The 18516-nt window shown below is 45.6% G+C and overlaps 1 protein-coding gene across 11 annotated transcripts in view; it reads left to right on the forward strand.

The window, feature by feature from the left end:
• The window catches only part of PTPRG (protein tyrosine phosphatase receptor type G), a 799529-nt gene that overhangs the window by 771523 nt on the left and 9490 nt on the right, over positions 1–18516 (forward strand). For all 11 annotated transcript variants that reach the window (XM_053287905.1, XM_053287902.1, XM_053287906.1 and 8 more), the window contains 3 exons: positions 4282–4410; positions 13375–13521; positions 15321–15463. In XM_053287905.1, the coding sequence (XP_053143880.1) occupies positions 4282–4410; positions 13375–13521; positions 15321–15463 (419 nt within the window). The remainder of the gene's footprint in view (positions 1–4281; positions 4411–13374; positions 13522–15320; positions 15464–18516) is intronic.

The following is an 18516-nucleotide window of genomic DNA, read 5'->3' on the forward strand; positions in this document are numbered from 1 at the left end:
TAAACTGCCAGAAAGAATTTATTTCAGGACAATCAAAATCAACTGAAAATAGATTGCAGGGCACTCCTGCCGAATACAGCATCATTACGTGCTCTAACATCAATAGCATAATGCTGAATGAATGAATGGGGTGAAGCCCAAGTAGCTGCCCGATATATAGTGTCCAACAGGACCACACGATCAAAGGCCACAGAGGCCGCCACGGACCTAACAGAGTGTGCCTTCACAGTAGCAGGCAACTGCTTATGGGCCAACTGATAACAAAGTTCAATAGTGGAGACTATCCACCTGGACACAGATTGGGCTGAGACTTGGAGCCCTTTACATGGCCCATCATATAGAACAAGGAGGGAGACTTCCTCCACTCAGCAGATCTCTGAACGTAGAAGGACAAGGCCCTTTGAACATCCAAATGGTGCAGCTGTTTCGCCACATCTGATGAAGGATTTGGAAAGAACACGGGTAAAGTGAGCGGGGACAAGTGGTGAAACATGGACACCACCTTCAGTAGGAATTTGACATCCATCCTGAGTACTACCTTATCTTTATGGAACTGCAAGTACGGTTGGTCGGCCCTCAGGGCCCTCAACTCACTTACCCTCCTAGTGGAAGTATGGCCACCAAAAAGGCAACCATCCAGGTCAAGCATCCCCAAACTGCGGCCCTCCAGATGTTGCTGAACTACAACTCCCAGCATCCCTAGACACAATTTTTGTGGCTGGGTATAATGGAAGTTGTAGTTCAGCAACATCTCGAGGGCCGCAGTTTGGGGATGCCTGATCCACGTCAAGAGACGAGGGTCAATAGAAGCCAAAGGCTCAAAGGGAGGTCGTAGAAGACCAGCCAGTATCACAGATAGGTCCCAGGCCAGCAGCTCCACAACAATTGAATTTGGAGTGGGATGATTTTTCAAGAAGGCTGTGTCATCCTGGAACTGCACTCTATAGAAGTTCTCTAGACGTTTGGTTTGGTTGAGAGTGTATTAGGTTTCTTCTAGTGGGCTTTCATGACCTTTAATAAGGCCGGATTTAAGGGCACAGCGGCTGGCACCTTAGCCTCTGAATCAGTCAAGCTGAATAAGGGGTTCAGCTCACCTTTCTGTTGGTTGCCCAGGTTTACACCCAAAGCTGAAGCCATACAGACCACATAGGCCGTGTACAGTTTGAGATCTTCCAGTGGAGAGACAGGCTTAGAGTCTGAATGGATATTAAGTGGGGACGACCCCATGGAAATAACCTCAGAGTCTGGAGAGCTATCTTCACTCTCATAAGCAGGGTCCGGAGGTGCCAGCTGGTCTTGCGTTGCGGGCATCGAACCTGAAGGAGAGCCAGGTGCGCTACTGGGATTGTCCGGTACTGAAGCTGGAAGGTCCGATGGCAACCCCTGCGCTGTTACAGACTCTCGCTGGAATGCCGGTATCAACAGAAGTGGTTCACTTTGGTCAGCTCAATCTCGTGGGGAACGACGTGGCGATTGGTAACGAGGTTGCCCTTCAGAATGTGAGCGGGGATCACACCAAGCCCTCATTGCCACAGGCTGTCCATACACAGGGTCTTCCAGGTAGCGGGACCCATAACAAGGTCAGGTATAGTCTGAATAGTCCGATCTATAGTCCGGCTAGTATCGATCATAAGATCCAGCATCTTGGCGCCACGCGCCATAGGAAGACTCCACTTCCAATAAGGGGGATCAATACTCAAGTACTGGATATTGATCCTGATTTACCCAGTGAAGATCCTGTCGATAAGATGAGGAGCAATCTTCTTGATGACATCGAGGGGGTGAGATCTTCCCCATAGGTAACCACAAAGCATGTTCTTCAGGCTTGGGTGGAGTGTACGCTTCTTCTTCAGATGAAGCATACGCTGGCTCATCTGTCATGACCGATGCTCTGCTGGACCGTGTCCGCTCGTTGGTCACGTCAAATGACTCTGCCACTATGGGTGAACCAAGGCACGTTGATACTGATGACATTTGCCCTGGACGATCCAAGGCCATCTTGGTGTTCTTAGGCACATGAGCTTCCAATATCGGGACACTTTCAACCTTCAGAGGGATCAGAGGGAGATGCTGACCAGCCAGCAGTTGTCTCTGTAGTTTCAGCTTCTTCTTCTCAGTCTTCTTTGATGCTGATTCTGAAGAGTTTGGGGAGGCCTTCGGTGCCGCCGGAGGCTTATATGAAGGGATCACCTGTGAATGCGCTCTTTCACTCCATTGAAGGCTGAATGTTCGACAGTGTCGATACCAGTACCGGTGTCTAGTTTCCGGTCTCCACAGCAGCAGACGTCGCACAGTCTGACGGTATTGATGCAGCCATTTTCAATGACTTGTTATAATGACAAGGCTTCTGACGAACAGAGAGCCAAATCCCACAGGGCTGCGCGCGAGAAGCCCTGTTTCTGTGAGCCTGTTTTGTAAACTTTTGGCAGTGTGGACAGGTCTCAACAATGTGGGATTCCCCCAAACACAAGAGGCACTTGGTGTGTGTATTGGGGGAAGGGATCTTCGATCTGCAGCGGACACACTTCTTAAAGTTCTTAGTGTCTGGCATACACTTCGAAGCCCAGCCAGCCACCACGCGCTGTCCCAGCCGGGATCGGGGCTCTGGGAAGGGGAAAATGATCAAATAAAAACACCAAAGAAAAAACACCACTACATAAAAATCAAAGGAAGAAGAATTAAGAGGTTAGGAAAAAATAAGCAAGGAGAAAAAACAAGCGATATCTTTGGTCCTACTCATTACCGAGCTGAAGACTCCACAATGTTCGCTGAAGCACAGACGAAGAATGACTGAGGGGATGAGGAGTGGCGCAGTCGCATATAGCAGCTGGGGGCGGGGTTCCTGCCCAAAGCAGGAGAAATTGAGCTTGTTAGATTCTAACGAGGTCACTAAGCAGGCACATAGCCCATAAGTGTACTGCTAACTTGGCAAAGAGGCACCTTTTTAACATGGTGATTCTCTTTTATTTAACAGGGCGAGATTAACTGGCCCTATCCACCCCCAACACGGTACCTCCAGTGACTGTTGCTGGTGCCCATCTTATGTTTCTTTTTAGATTGTGAGCCCTCTGGGGACAGGGATCCATCTTATTTATTTATTATTTCTTCATGTAAACTGCCCTGAGCCATTTTTGGAAGGGCGGTATAGAAATTGAATAAATAAATAAATAATCAAAGACAAAGCCCACGTCAAAGAATTATTTTACTATATTTTCAGTGAAGAGCACAGTGTAAAACAATCTTGAACAACATGAGTGCTGCTTATAATTATGAGTATTTCAGTTTTCAAAATTTTAAAAAGGGCATAGTCCATCCCCTCCTGTAGGCATAGCTCCCAAGACAAGCTCCCCATAGAGCTAAGCGGAGACTTCTAACTCTCACTTCCCTGCTAGCCCTTGACCAGAAAGACAAGGCACACCCCAGCATGACAATTGATACTTAGAATGAAATAACCTAAATAAATTTCCCATTCCAAGTAATAGCTAGCTTGTGAATCCAACAGAGTGTTGGCAATGGAATTAAAACGCTCATTGAGCCCTATGGGAATTCTGCCCTATGTGCGTAGCTGTGGCATGTATGTGCAGAAGGAATTGTAACCGTTTTTTACCAACATATTTTTCATTGTTATACATTGCTTGCTATTTGCAATTTTGTATTGAAGGAATTTTTATAAAACACCCCAAATGACACATGTTCCACCAAAAGCTGATACAATGGCAGAAACATAGGCACATGGTGCCTGACATATCACACAAGGGTACATCAGCCCAGTAACACTGCATGTAGGCAAGTTGCACAAATGACATAAAATAAGGGTAAGCCCATTATTTCCAGACCTTACTTTTATGTAATATCAGTCATACATTTCTCATGCAACTTGCATACACAAATTACTAGACTGACATACCCTTGCACAGTATGTTGGCCAGCATATCCAATAGTGTGTCCTGATGACTTATGTGTTTTTTCTCAATCGTGTTTAAAAAAATGTTTGACTGCACCTCATCATATGGTGTTTTTGTTTTCAGTATGACCCTTGCTGGTTAGCAATTTGCCATTCGTGGTGCACAAATATTTGATTACATGAAACACATTTATAGAGTTACTTTTTCTTTTACATGTTCTCCAGAATTGCCATTAAGATAAATTAACACAGCAGGGAGCTTTCAAAAAATTAGCAATCTAATCAATTAGTATTGTCTGTTCTGATCCACGAAGTTTAATGATGCCAAACTATTCCTTGTGCTGAGTAACTGCTAAATTTGGTTTCTGCTTTAAAAGGGTTATTACCGGAGCAATGAGTTCATCATAACACAGCATCCCCTGCCACACACAACTAAAGATTTCTGGCGAATGATCTGGGATCACAATGCACAGATCATTGTCATGCTTCCAGACAACCAGAGCTTGGTAAGTTATTTAACTTTGCACTCATGTGTTAATTACATAGCACAGCAGGGAGCAGGAATTGGGTCACTTAGCTACATATTCTGACTGCATTTCAGCGGAAAGTGTAGTCAATGTTTCCTTTAACAATTGCATAATTTATTTAAAGAAGCCTCAGAGATAACTGGGTGCAGACTGTAGAAAGAAGGAATCAATTGCTAAATCTTCCTTTACTGTTATTGCAAAAATGGCTGGATTCTATACACCTTGACTCAGAAGGCAAGTTACTAGGGATGTGCAGAATGTTCCAAGCTTGGAACATTCCGACTCAGGACAGGCCGTTTTGAGTGTTCTGAGCTCGGAACAGAACACCCCTAAAAAGGGGGTCCTGTTCCAAGCTTGGAACGGAACAAGCCTGTTCCCTTCAGGATGTTCCGAGTGTTCTGGGCTTTTCCCTTTTTCTTTTTTGAGAGGGTGGTGCTGGGGGGCTGCAAGAGGTACCTTTAACATTAAATTCAGGGGCGTAACTACAATTAGGCAGGGGGAGGCCATTGTCTTGGGGGCCCCTCAGAGGCTCTCCCCCACCCAGTGCCTACCCGATCTTCCTTTTGAAATCATTAAACACGTTCAGGAACACATTGAGTTGCGCCTCTTCGCCCTCTAGAGTTAAAGGCTTCTAGAGTTTGCGTTAGAACGCAGAAGGGAAAACCAGTTCCTCTTCATACCGGATGTGTCTACAGGCGCTGCATTGGGATTGGACTCCTTTGCCGCGTGGTGCTCGGCGGGGGGGGTGACGCTATTGGTCTCTGCTGGCCAATCCGCGTTAACTATCGCTTTGAGAGACATCTCGCGCGCCCACTGAAAGGGCTGCTAGGGCGAGTCGTGCCTGTGTTTGAGCATGTGGCCTCAGGCTTCCTCCGCTCTATCTCAGGCTCTCTGTCCGTTTGGAGACTTGGCAGTGCATTCGGCTCCGCTCTTAGAGCTCTTCTACAGTACATCATTTGTCGGAAATAACAGGAGTGACCTTCCTAGTGGATTAACACTAGGGAAGGCTCGTGGCAGATTCCCCGCAGACCAGCAGACAAGAGGGCGTGCGCTCAGGCAAAACAAGCACCTCAGTCCCCCGCTGCAACCACCTTTCGCGGCGGCGCGTTATGGTTCCCTTGACTAAAAGGGGGGGGGCGCATCAACACGTGCGATCCGTTTAAAAAGATATATCCCATCCAAGCATACCAAGTGGGATACCAAGTAGGGAACCTGGCAGGGGCGTAGCTAAGGGGTAGCTAAGGGAGAGGGGGCCCGTGTCCATCCCTCTCCCTGGCGGCCCCCGAGAGTGAGGGAGGTAATGAAAGCTGGGGGGCCCTCAGGAGCTGGGGGCCGTGTAAAGGAATTTTTGACTTGGAAATAGTTGTGCCTGAAAGGTATCCATTTGAGCCTCCAAAGATGTGCTTCCTGACTCCTTTTAAAAAAAGGTTTTACTCCCATATAATTCTTCTCTCATTTGCTCAATTTTGTACATCTGTTTTTTGTATGTTTTGAATGAGGACAGAAATGTGAGAATAAAAGTCCCCTGCTAACTGGGCAAAGAGGCACCTTTTTCTCTTTGTAAACCGCCCTGAGCCATTTTTGGAAGGGCGGTGTAGAAATCGAATTATTATCATCATCATTATCATTATTATTATTATTTTAAAAAATTTCTCGGCGGGGGGGGCCCATTTAAGAATCTTGTCTCAGGGCCCACTCCAACCTAGTTACGCCCCTGATTAAATTAATCTAAGTTCTTACAGGTATCTTTGATTTAAATTAATCAAAGCTCTCTCACAAGTACCTTTTAACATTAAAATCACAGAAGCTTTTCTCAGTTACCAGCAGCAACATGTCAGACCAGCACTGCAAACCAGGGGCATAACTATAATAGGGCAAGGGGAGAAAGTTGTCTGGGGGCCCACTGCCTTGGGAGGGCCCCCAGAGGCAAGTCACATGACTGACTCCCCCAGCCGCGCACCCGCCCGGGCTTCCTTCAGTTGTATTCATCTTCCGAAATTGATGTGAGTGTTAAGACCTGGAGCTACCAGAACAGCATATCTTTCTCTAGTACCATTACATGACTTGCATCGTCCACAATTTACAAACCCTTTTAAAAAATAATTTAGGATGATGTTCTATTGTGGCACATAGGAGATAGATAGATAGATATGCTTTTTGTTACCGCTATTCAGACTCATTTAAGATTTTCTTTACAGCGTGAGCTGAGCTTCAGTGAGGGGGAGCCCATTTTAAAATCTTGTCTCTGGGCCCACTCCAACCTTGCTACGCCCCTGCTGCAAACCACCACCGCAGTGCTCCAGTTGGCATGCCACACGGCAGCAGCGTGTATCTGGAGTTCACCTGGCCTCCGCACATATGTGGAGTCCATTTGCTTGGTTAGCCACACATGCTGACCACGCAAATGGCCTCCATGCATGCACAGAGGCCAGGTGAACTCAAGGGACGTGCTGTTGCAGCCACACAAGATGCTAGCCAGAGTGCTGTGGCAGCTTGCCATGCTGGCCCAGAGCATTACCACTGGTAATTAAGAAGAGCTTTGATTACTTATTATTATAATTATTATATTATTATTTATTCAATTTCTATACCGCCCTTTCAAAAATGGCTCAGGGCGGTTTACACAGAGACTTGAATGTTAACGGTACCTGTAATAGAGCTTTGATTAATTTAACTTAAAGGTACCTGTAATAACTTGGATTAAATTAATGTTAAAGATACTGACAGAGAAATTCTGGGAATTCTGGGTTAATTTAATGAGCAGAGACCAAGCTGCCCATCAGGTTCAAGCTTTTATTGATCACAACATGCCGGGTATCTCTCTTCCAAGAGCACACACTAAGGTTTTTGGCAAGAGTCTTTTATACTGTTAACATACAAGCCATAGAATTAAGTACAGAGTCTATTAGAGGCCAAAGGTTCATGGTATACACCAATCATACTAGTACAAGCAGAAGAAAGCTCAGCCATTGGTAGACAAGGTGAACCAATTACAAGGCAGAAACCAGCAATAATGCACAAATCAGCTTTAGCTGTGCTTACGCCTAGTCAGGCAAGGCAAGCTATGGACAGCAGGTGTTTATCTCTACTCAGGTGGGGCATAGTATTGTTTCTAAGAAAAGGGGCCCTGTAATAGCAAGGTGCAGAAACTTGTGATCTTTAGGAGTTATGTGGGTAACAAAACTAGCTGAAAGAGATAGTGGAATTTTCCTTCCTCAGTACCTATGCCACCCCCCACCGCCCTCTCACTATCTTAAACTTTTTTCCAAAAAAGCTGGAACTCTTGGAATGTTATGAACGTAATGGGCTTGTTCTGTGGAAACACTGAGTCGTCCCAGTAATCCAAGCTCAGAACAGAACACAAAACTTGTTCTGTGCACACCCCTACTTGTTACCGAGTTTTCTCAGGGCGGGGTGGGGGGGTGGGAGGCGATTTCTAAAGGCTGGAGAAATTACTGGCCACCCCTGCCCACTCAGGCGTAGTGAAAGCAAGGAAGCTTCCAGCTGAGAGGATGCAGCTCCCATTGTGTCCTTGCTTCATTATTCTGGATAGCAGTCACTCTCTGTACCCTCCCAGAATATCCAGGATGCTTTGGGGTTACTGGACTGTGGTTCAGATCTAGAAGATACTGGCTGAAATCCTGATTAGCATGTGCCCACATGCTAGGAAGTATCCCAGGTGCAGAGAGCTTCCAGAACTCTGCATCACCTATCACACAAGGGAGGGGGGAAGATTTTCACCAGTCATTTCCTCCTCTTCCATTTGTGGGGGAACCGCTGTAGCGTTCCTTGCAAAACCACTCATTCTGAGCAGTGCCAAGTGTGCTTAGGGGTCCGCAGCAGTCCCAGGACAGAGGGTTACGGAGAGATGTATCATGTGGGCCAGTGGCCGACATCCTGATTAAGCATGTGCCCACACACTGGGAAGAAGCATCCCTGTTGTGAAGAGCTTCCAGAGCTCCTCAGCACCTAGGAGGGGGATTTTCACTGATCTTACCTTCCTTCAAGGATGTGTGTCCAAAATGCATCCTTGCTTCTACCAAACTCCTCATGCTTCTGTGGCTGCGTTTGAGTTGCAGCACCCGTGCTGCAGCTCTGATGCAGTTCTTAGGAGCAATGGAGATTCAATGAGCCCAGTAGAAGCACGGATGCAGTTTGGATGCACATTGAGCTAGCGTGCATGCTTCCCCTTCCATGGGCGGCACACTGCGCTCTATGCATGCCATTATTCTCTTTCTGTGTAAAACACTTTGAGAACATTCTTATTGAAAAGCAGTGTGCACACACAATAAATATATAAAATATATTCTGTCCTTGGCAGGTTTCTGAATTAGTCTAATATTCCAAATCAGAATTGGCTTCTCTGGATCACAACAAATAAAGATGGGCTGTATTTTAAGGAAAATTTATTTTCATGTATCCCAAATTCATTGGGATTTTTCAATGCTTTAAAAATATATGATTGATTCAACTTTGTTACACACACACACACACACACACACACACACACTACTACAGTAGATCTATTTTTGTTTGGAACCCATTATTGCAAAAAGATCTTTTTATATACTGAAAAAAGACGCTAGATAGATAGAAAATAATCAGTCCATATCTAATTATTGTGGCTTTAGGCACATGCCTGTCTTAAAGTAATGGTAATTGGTAATTAGTAATTTAGTGACTATCTCTACTTCCAACTGTTCTGACAACTCTCAGCCTTGGGGAACAGCACCAATTACTCACAGAGCCTGACCTTGCTCCTTTGTAATGCCAGGTCGGTTCAAAATAAGACCGAAATTGTTCATGATTTAATCATGGATGAGGGAGCTGACCTGGCATGTATAACTGAGACCTGGTTGGGGGAAGTGAGTGGCCCAGTGTGGGCTCAGCTTCTTCCTCCAGGTTACTCTGTTGTGGAGCAGGTTAGGGGAAGTGGGCGGGGGGGTGGAGTGGCTGTGGTCCATAAAAATACTATCTTCCTTACCAGGGCCCCTGTGAGACAGTTGACCTATATTGAGTGTGTATTTTTGAGGCTGGGAACTAGGGATAGATTGGGGATTCTGTTGGTGTACCATTCACCCCGCTGCCCAACTGACTCCCTAACTGAGCTGACGGAGCTGGTCGCAGAGTTGGTGATGGAGTCTCCCAGGCTTTTGGTGCTGGGGGACTTCAATATCCACTTTGGGGCTGGCTTGTCTGGTGCTGCTCAGGAGTTCATAGCGGCCATGACAACTATGGGCCTATCCCAATTAATTTTTGAACCAACTCATCTTGCCGGCCACACACTGGATTTGGTCTTCTGTTCGGATCAGGGGGGTGTTCCGTGGGTGGGGAATCCGTTGGTTACCCCATTGTCATGGACGGATCACTACCTGGTTAAGGTTGGTATCGCGGACACAATCCACCTCTGCAGGGGTGACGGACCTATTAGGATGGTCCGTCCAAAAAGGCTGCTGGACCCAGTGGGTTTCCAAAAGGCCTTGGAGGGGTTCGATGTTGGTGCGGCCGGTGATTCTATCGATGCCATGGTGGGAACATGGAATAGATAGATATTATTGCTCCTAAGCAGTAGATATTATTGCTCCTAAGCGTCCCTCCAGGCCTGCTTCTAAGATGGTCACCTGGTATACGGAGGAGTTGCGGGGGATGAAGCGGCTTGGTAGGCGACTGTAACGCAGGTGGAGGAGAACTCGGCTCGAATCTGACAGGATACAGCATAGAACCCATTTGAAGACCTATGCAATGGCGGTGCGCGTGGCAAAAAAACATTTTTGGTCGGTGCGAATTGCGTCTGCGGGCTCACGTACGGCAGAGTTATCCCGGGTGGTGAGGAGTATAATTTCTGCTCCTTCTGCCTCAAATCAGTTCCCGGAGACACTCTGCTGTGACGCCTTTAGTGGGTTCTTTGCGAATAAAATCTCCTGTATTCGGGCCGACTTGGAATCCACTATTTCTGCAGGGTCTGTGAGGGAGGTATCCAGCAATCCCTCTTGCAGTGTTAGGATGGATCAGTTTCAATCTGTGACTCTTGATGACGTGGACAGACTGCTTGGAGCGGTGCGGCCTACCACTTGTTCTCTGGATCCTTGCCCGACCTGGCTGCTTCGATCTAGCGGAGAGATTGTTGGAGATGGCCTGGTGAATATCATAAATGCATCTCTGGGGGAGGGTAGGGTGCCTCCTTGTTTGAAGGAGGCAATAGTTAGACCTCTTCTTAAGAAGCCTTCCCTGGATCCCTCAGCGATGGATAGTTATAGGCCAATCTCCAATCTCCCCTGGCTGGGCAAGGTAATTGAGAGGGTGGTGGCTAACCAGCTCCAGGCAGTTTTGGAGGAATCTGATTATCTAGACCCATTCCAAACTGGCTTTAGAACGGGCTATGGGGTTGAGTCAGCCTTGGTCGGCCTGATGGATGACCTTTACCGGGGAATCGACGGTGGGAGTGTGACTTTGTTGGTCCTCTTGGATCTCTCGGCGGCATTCGATACCATCGACCATGGTATCCTTCTGGGTCGCCTGGAGGAGTTGGGAATAGGGGGCACCGCTTTGCAGTGGTTCCGTTCCTATCTCTCAGGTAGATCCCAGATGGTGGAGCTTGGTGACAGTCGCTCCTCAAAGCAGGAGCTGTTATATGGAGTCCCTCAGGGCTCCATTCTGTCACCAATGCTTTTCAATATCTACATGAAACGCTGGGTGAAGTCATCAGGAGATTTGGTGCTGGGTGTTATCAGTATGCTGATGACACCCAAATCTACTTCTCCTTTTCATCTTCAGGAAATGGCACTCACTCTTTAAATGCCTGCCTACAGGCAGTAATGGGCTGAATGAGGGAGAACAAATTGAAGCTGAATCCAAGCAAGACGGAAGTGCTCATTGTGGGGGCTCAGAATCTGAGGAGTGAGTTAGATCTCCCTGTGCTGGATGGGGTTACACTCCCCCGGAAGGAGCAGGTGCGCAGCTTGGGAGTACTCCTGGACCCAGGCCTCACCCTGGTCTCTCAGGTGGAGGCCATGGCCAGGAGTGCTTTCTATCAGCTTCGGCTGATTCGACAGCTGCGTCCATTCCTTGAGGAGGATGACCTCAAAACAGTGGTGCACCAGCTGGTAACCTCCCGGCTTGACTATTGCAATGCGCTCTACGTGGGGCTGCCTTTTTACGTAGTTCGGAAACTTCAATTAGTTCAGAATGCGGCAGCCAGATTGGTCTCTGGGGTAACCCGGAGAGACCATATTACGCCTATTTTGAAACAATTACACTGGCTGCCGATATGTTTCCGGGCAAAATACAAAGTGCTGGTGATTACCTTTAAAGCCCTGAACGGCTTAGGTCCAAGTTACCTTGGAGAGCGCCTTCTTCTGCACGATTCCCACCACACATTAAGGTCATCTGGGGAGGTTCGTCTCCAGTTGCCACCGGCTCGTCTGGTCGCGACTCGGAGGCGGGCCTTCTCTGTGGCTGCTCCGGGGCTGTGGAATGCGCTCTCTGCAGAAATCCGTAATTCGAGTTGTCTGTTGGCCTTCAGGAGGGCCCTTAAAACACATTTGTTTGGCCTGGCCTTTCAGGGCTTTTAAAAATAAATAAATAATTTTTTTTAAAAAAAAAAAATTAATTTGATTTAGGGTTTTTAATTACTTAACACACACACACACACCCCGGCCTTGTGCAGATGGGAGGGAGTTTGTCCCAGCCTGTCCTGCACGAAGACCAGGAAGGGTTCCGTTTGACCCTTTTGGTCAAAGGGCGGGGTTTCAGCCAGGATTGGCCGATCCCCGCCCCATTCTTCATTCATTCTTCATTCTCTCTTCAGTTGGGACCAGGCAACCACAGGAGACTGAGCTCTCCCCTCCCTCCTCCCCGGTACAGAGCGGGTCTAGCGACTGGCCGCCTGAAGCGGCCGAGTAGGAATTTTTTGCTCCCAATGCATTGGCCACTGTTGGGTTTTTTTCCGCCTACTCCGTTCTGTGTCCTGGGTGCGTAGTTAGAGTTAGGTCAGCCACAATGGCAGGAACAGTGCGGGCGGGGTGGTAATTTGAGGGTTAGAACATCGGTGAGCACCCTTGGATATGTAAAAGGGGTCATTGGTTAATCGCTCCTTTGTAGCCTGTGCGGCACGGGGAGAATGATTGCCATGAACCCTGCTTCAGGACTTCTCCAGCCTTTGGGCTGTGCGGTCCGGGGTGGACAAATGCCTAGAAGTATCCAGATCCTCTCTTACAGAAGGGGGGGGTCGGCTTTGAAGGAATTGGGTGGAGTGTACCTGCCCATTCCCGAGCCAGGGTGTGTCACCCAGTAGGGCGCTGGGTAGGATTTCAGAGTTCTGACCTGCTTCTATTGGCCTGCACTGTTCTCTAAGGGTGATTAATCACCTGGTGTTCCAGTCTGCCATGCTTTGTGTAATAGTTAACAAAGTTGTGGCCCTTTTCTTCTATACTAAGTCTACGTGTTTTCTTGAGCTGGGGTCTGGGGACAATGTTTAATTTTTGTTTTAAAATGTTTTTAAATTGTTAGTTGTTTTATTGTTTTTAATTTGTTTTAGCTTTTCATTGTTTTATAAGTTGTTTTTAATTGTAAACCGCCCTGAGCCATTTTGGAAGGGCGGTATATAAATCAAATAAATAAATAAATAAATAAATAAAGTATAAGAAACAGCACATTATGGAAGATGATTTTATGTCTAGGAAATCTGTACCAACATGAAATGTTAGTGGTCTAAATGATCAAACATATCAATTTCCCTATGAAACCAATTAGACTTGCCATGTTTTGGAAGCTCAGAGTATTGCTACAGGAATCCTACTGTTGCTTTGGCTAGAAATATTTTGTGAAAGATCAGTTTGTGATCCTACCTATTAAATCAAGTTTTTAGCCTCTGAAGTTTGCCCTTGTAAAAAGCAAATACATGTATGAAAAACGTCATCTTCTGTTTGGTTCACTTGTCTTCAGGCAGAGGACGAGTTTGTATACTGGCCAAGTCGGGAAGAATCCATGAACTGTGAGGCCTTTACTGTGACCCTTATCAGCAAAGACAGGCTGTGTCTCTCTAATGAGGAACAGATCATCATCCATGACTTTATCCTTGAGGCAACCCAGGTATATAAAACATGCTCCAGAGGTGAATTTGGAATGTTTGGCAGTAAAAGTGCTGTTGATGTCATTGGTCAGTGGGATTGGCTTACTATCTCTGCTTGGTCATGGTGGGCAGAGTGACTTATCAGTTACATATTTTCTTCCCCAAGATTTTCTCTTGTCATGTCTCAGTTTTGTTTTCTGCATGTCATTTCCATAGAAAGCTATAACATTTCATTTTTAAAAAATCTGATACACAAGTGGAACTGCTTCTAAAGCAGGAATCATGCCAAAGACTTGATTTCCCCCCCCCCCTTTTGAAAGGTGCTTATTTTAAATCCATTCATAGTTTTGGTGGACAATTCATATGTTGAGGCTTTTCCACGCATAAGATGTGAATTAATAGGTCTTTTATTAGCATCAGCAAAGTTTCACTTGGCCTTGCTAGAAGTGTCATTCAGCAACTGTTGTCAAAGGGTGATTTGATAAGCTTTAAGAAACAATTATGGATATGTTCACAGATCAAAATCACCCTCCATCTGAACACAGTTGCACAACTTGACACCCATTGCAACTTTAAGTCAAGAGCAGAACTGCCCTGTTCTGCAACAACCATGGCGATGTTTGCACACACAAACACTGGCACAGGCAGATGCTTAACCACCCACATTTCACTGTGTGAGTCACACTGTGAGCCAACATTTTCAGTTAGAGAAAATTAGTACATACATTAGTACAATTTCTCCTTAAGGACCTTTTTTATTGCGTAAAAAGAAAAATAAATTGATAAGCTGGTGATGCAATATGCATATTTAAGGTGACTCCCAAGTACTCCTTTAAGATCTTCAAATTTATTATGAAAAAACAGATGACAATACCTTGTTAAAACATTGTTTAAAATGTTGTTAAAAGCATAGTAAAAACAAACAAACGTACATTTTGGCATCAAACGTCAGCCTCAGTGTTGTTCCTCCATCTTCTGTGGGTCATCTGCTTATATTGTTCACAACTTTAATTACACACACTGTGGCAGGAATTTCAATCAACAAATGATGTAAAAAGGGGGAGAGGGAGAAGACAAGAGACAAAGTGAACCAAGGTCATTCAGCTGTGTGACTGTGTTCCTACATTACATATTCCTTAGTAGCCAATATACTTCACGGTCTCCTTTAACTCTTCCCTACCATACTTTGTATCTGCCAAGTGTTCTTTAAATCTAGTGATTAACTCTCTTCCTGATTCTCCAGTATAAAACCCCACACTCTTTACAAGTTATTCTAAGTACAAGTTATGTTTAAGTACATTGGTTATTAAAAGGTTATTAAAGGGTGTGTAATGGAATGAAGATAACGCAGCTGCATGTCCTTGGCTTGCATTTTACTTTCCTCTCTCCCCCATCTTCCCTCTGTCTTGCCCTCTGCCTTCTTTGTTCACTAAGAAATTGCTACCGGTTGTGTGTAATTAGTGGAAGCTAGAACAATATAAAAAATTGTGATCCACAGAAAGAATAAAAACACTGTAGCAGACATATTTGACGTTGAAACGTTTGTTTGTTTTTATCTATTTTTCTTTTTACGCAATAAAAGGTTCTTAAGGAGAAATTGTGAGTCACCCTATCATATGTATTGCATCACCTGTATACCAACTAATACATTAGTACAGTTAGTACACACCCAGCAGACAAAAAGTGTCCCATATGCAATCACCAAAGGATACACTTTTCCATTATCTAGGCTATCACCAACATTTGAAAGTCAAGGATGCATTTTTAAGAATAAATGTTGCATTAAAATTGTAAACAATTGGATTGGTTTTCATTTTAGGATGACTACGTTTTAGAAGTACGCCATTTTCAGTGTCCCAAATGGCCAAACCCAGACGCCCCAATCAGCAGTACCTTTGAACTTATCAATGTAATCAAGGAAGAGGCCTTAACAAGAGATGGCCCCACCATTGTTCATGATGAGTATGTATATCTACCAGATCCCATTTATTCATGGATTGATTAAGAATAACTTCAGTAGATTGATTAATTACAGTAGATAAGGGCTTTCATCTGGGAGGAAGAAGGGGTACCTAAGTCTGGATTTTCAATTACAAGTCAACAGTATTACCTACTCCTGTTTATTTTCAGAAATCATACTAAGCCAAGGCTGGTTTCGCACAACATCTCCAAGCCTCAGGAGTGACATTTCCTTTCCCTTTTGCTCACACAAGTTGGAAGAATTCTGCTTCCAAATGCAGCTAAAAAGAAGCCAGTATCGACTGTGTCATCCAAACCTACCAAACTTGGTTCATCTTTAGCACAGTGCTTGAAATAAACTTGAATCTAAACCCTAGATTTGAAGTGTAGTTAGAATAAACCAATTGTGGATGACACAACTGATCTAGGCTTCTTTTTAAATGCAATTGGTGATAGAATTCTTCCAATTCACAGGAGGGAAAGGGAGCAGGGAGCACCTTGGCATTGTGTAATGTCTAAACCCATGCAGTGTTACACAGTATACAGTACTCAGTATGTTAACTAAAACATTTATGAACAGAAGAGAAGGATTATAGATTATCAAAGGCCAACTTCATACATTACTGAATTGTCGCATGGCTTCCCCCATGTCTCCCCAATATTACACACAACCTGTGAGCATGTGATTAGAGTGGATCATATGGTTCCATGCCACCATAACTACATAATCCATGCTAAGTGGATAGAAGTTGCATATGTTATAGGGAGTGGCATCGGGGCATCTGTGTGTAACCATTCTACTGCTGGCAGCAAATCATCAAAGACTGGTACAGAACTGGAGTAACATATTATCCTGTATACCTTGTGATCTGCAGAGGTTTTATCCTTCCTGGTTCCATCAGCTAAGCTCTGTTTCTTCCCTATTTCATGTCTTCTTTTTAAACCAGATTCTAGCATGTGAACATACAAAACTGGCTTATACTGGAACAGACCATTGATCTGTTTTAGCCCAAGTCCTGACTATTCTGACTGGCAATGGCTCTCCAAGGACTCAAATCATTCCCAGCCCTTCTACCCGGTCTTTTAACTGGAGGTATTAAGGTTCAGCCATGGGTCCTCCCCGGATTTTCAGAGGTGCAGCTCCACCCCTTCCCAAAAGTCTCAAACAAGCAACTTACTGTAGCTTGCTAGACAGAGGTGGCTTGCTAGACACACCTACCAATACTGGTTTTACATTTCTATTTTTAACTTTGCTTTACTTGTCATCAAATTACCTCTTTATTCACGAGGGTTCCGTTCCTGCCAATTTCTGCGTATAATGGAACTGGATAAAGAAACCTTAACCCTATGGGGATTGACAGGTTAAGTTCCTAAGCACACTGAAGTGTGCTGAAAATCACAAGAAAAAGCAGCGGGGGGGTAACAGAAATAAGCACATTACCTTGCTCTCCAGCAATATCTCCAAAACTTCCAAATCCTCCAATTTTTGTTCCTTTTTTAGGATTGTTGTTTTGTTTTGTTCACAGAAAAGAGCCACAACGTAGCTCAGCATTACAGGAAATGACATCAAAAGTCATTTCTGACCACTCAAGAACTGTGGATAGGCAAAAATAACCCAATTTGTCCCCACGAAAAAGAAACTAGGTCTCTATGACTGAACCGCGGATACACGAAACCATGGGTAATGAGGACCACCTGAACTGTACCAGTAATCCATATGCCCCCTTCCGCCATTGGGGTTTGCAATGAAAGGGGGCATTGGGGAACATCTAACAGCCCAAAAAAGATTATTTTTTTTTTAAAGAAACCTAGGGAATGAACTTATTTGAAAAACAAGTCCATGCAGAAATTGCTATCACCCCTGCCACTGAAAATTTATGATCTAGTAGACAAAGAGGCTATTTACACAATGGGGCGAAATCGGGCTAGCAGAGGCTAGCCCGTTTTTGCCCCATCGTGTGAACCACCGGGCTCAGCTGCGAGCCCGGTGGTTCCTAGGCGGGTAACCCGCCTAATTACCCCTCCCCTAAATCCAGGTTTGCGGAGCAAGCGCTCCGCAAACCTGGTTTTAAAGATCATGAGTAGCCATGGTGCAGCTCCACACTGCGGTTACTCATGAGTAGACCCTCAGAGGGGAGGTGAAAAGCCGGCTCCGGGGGTCTCCCCAGTATGCCCTGAGCACTTGCGCAGGGCATACTGGAGCTTCCAGGGGCCGCGTGGCCCCCGAACTCCCCAGCCCCCGCTGGCTCTGTCACAGAGCCGGCAATCGTGTGGGCGGCCAATCCAGCCGTCCAGGGCTCCCTCCCTGCTCATTTGCAGGGACAGCAGGCTTAGCCCGCTCTCCCCGCTCACCCTTCTAAACCGGGTCTCACTGATTGTAAGACCCGGCTCAAAGACTCTAAAAGATTCCTGCAGGAATGGTAATAAAAGCTGCCACATAAAAATGGGGAAAAAATCAAGAGTGCCTTCTTGTATGGCTGTACTAGCCCAGCTGAACACCACTTGCCATGCTGAGTTCTGTCTTCTCCATAGAAAGAGACACAAAAGTATAAAGGTTTACAATACGCACATCTCTAGCAATTGACATCTGTGCTGTTGACGCTGCTCAGTGTAGTTTTAACTTGGTATCGATTCACCTCCTGCCAAAAGCCACCCAACCACTGTTCCCTCTAACAGGGATTCCCAGATGCTGTTTACTACAGCTCCCAGCATCCTCTGCTGCAATGGCCTTTGGCTGGGGATTATGGGAGTTGCAGTAAACAACATATGAGAATCCCTGTTAAGAGGGAACACTGCACCCAACTCTCTAGTACAGTGATTCTCAAACTTGGGTCCTCAGGTGTTATTGGACTTCAACTCCCATAATCCTCAAGCAAAGGCCACTGAGGCTGGGGATTATGGGAGTTGAAGTCCAATAACACCTGAGGACCCAAGTTTGAGAATCCCTGCTCTAGTACATCACAGACATACCTCATTCTGAAAAGGTGTTCTCACTTTATAAAGAAATGCATTGCCTAATCATTAGCCCACATGATCCTCAGCCTTCCAGCGACAGA

This window comes from Hemicordylus capensis, chromosome 2 (genome assembly GCF_027244095.1).
Source record: "Hemicordylus capensis ecotype Gifberg chromosome 2, rHemCap1.1.pri, whole genome shotgun sequence".
Lineage (NCBI taxonomy): Eukaryota > Metazoa > Chordata > Lepidosauria > Squamata > Cordylidae > Hemicordylus > Hemicordylus capensis.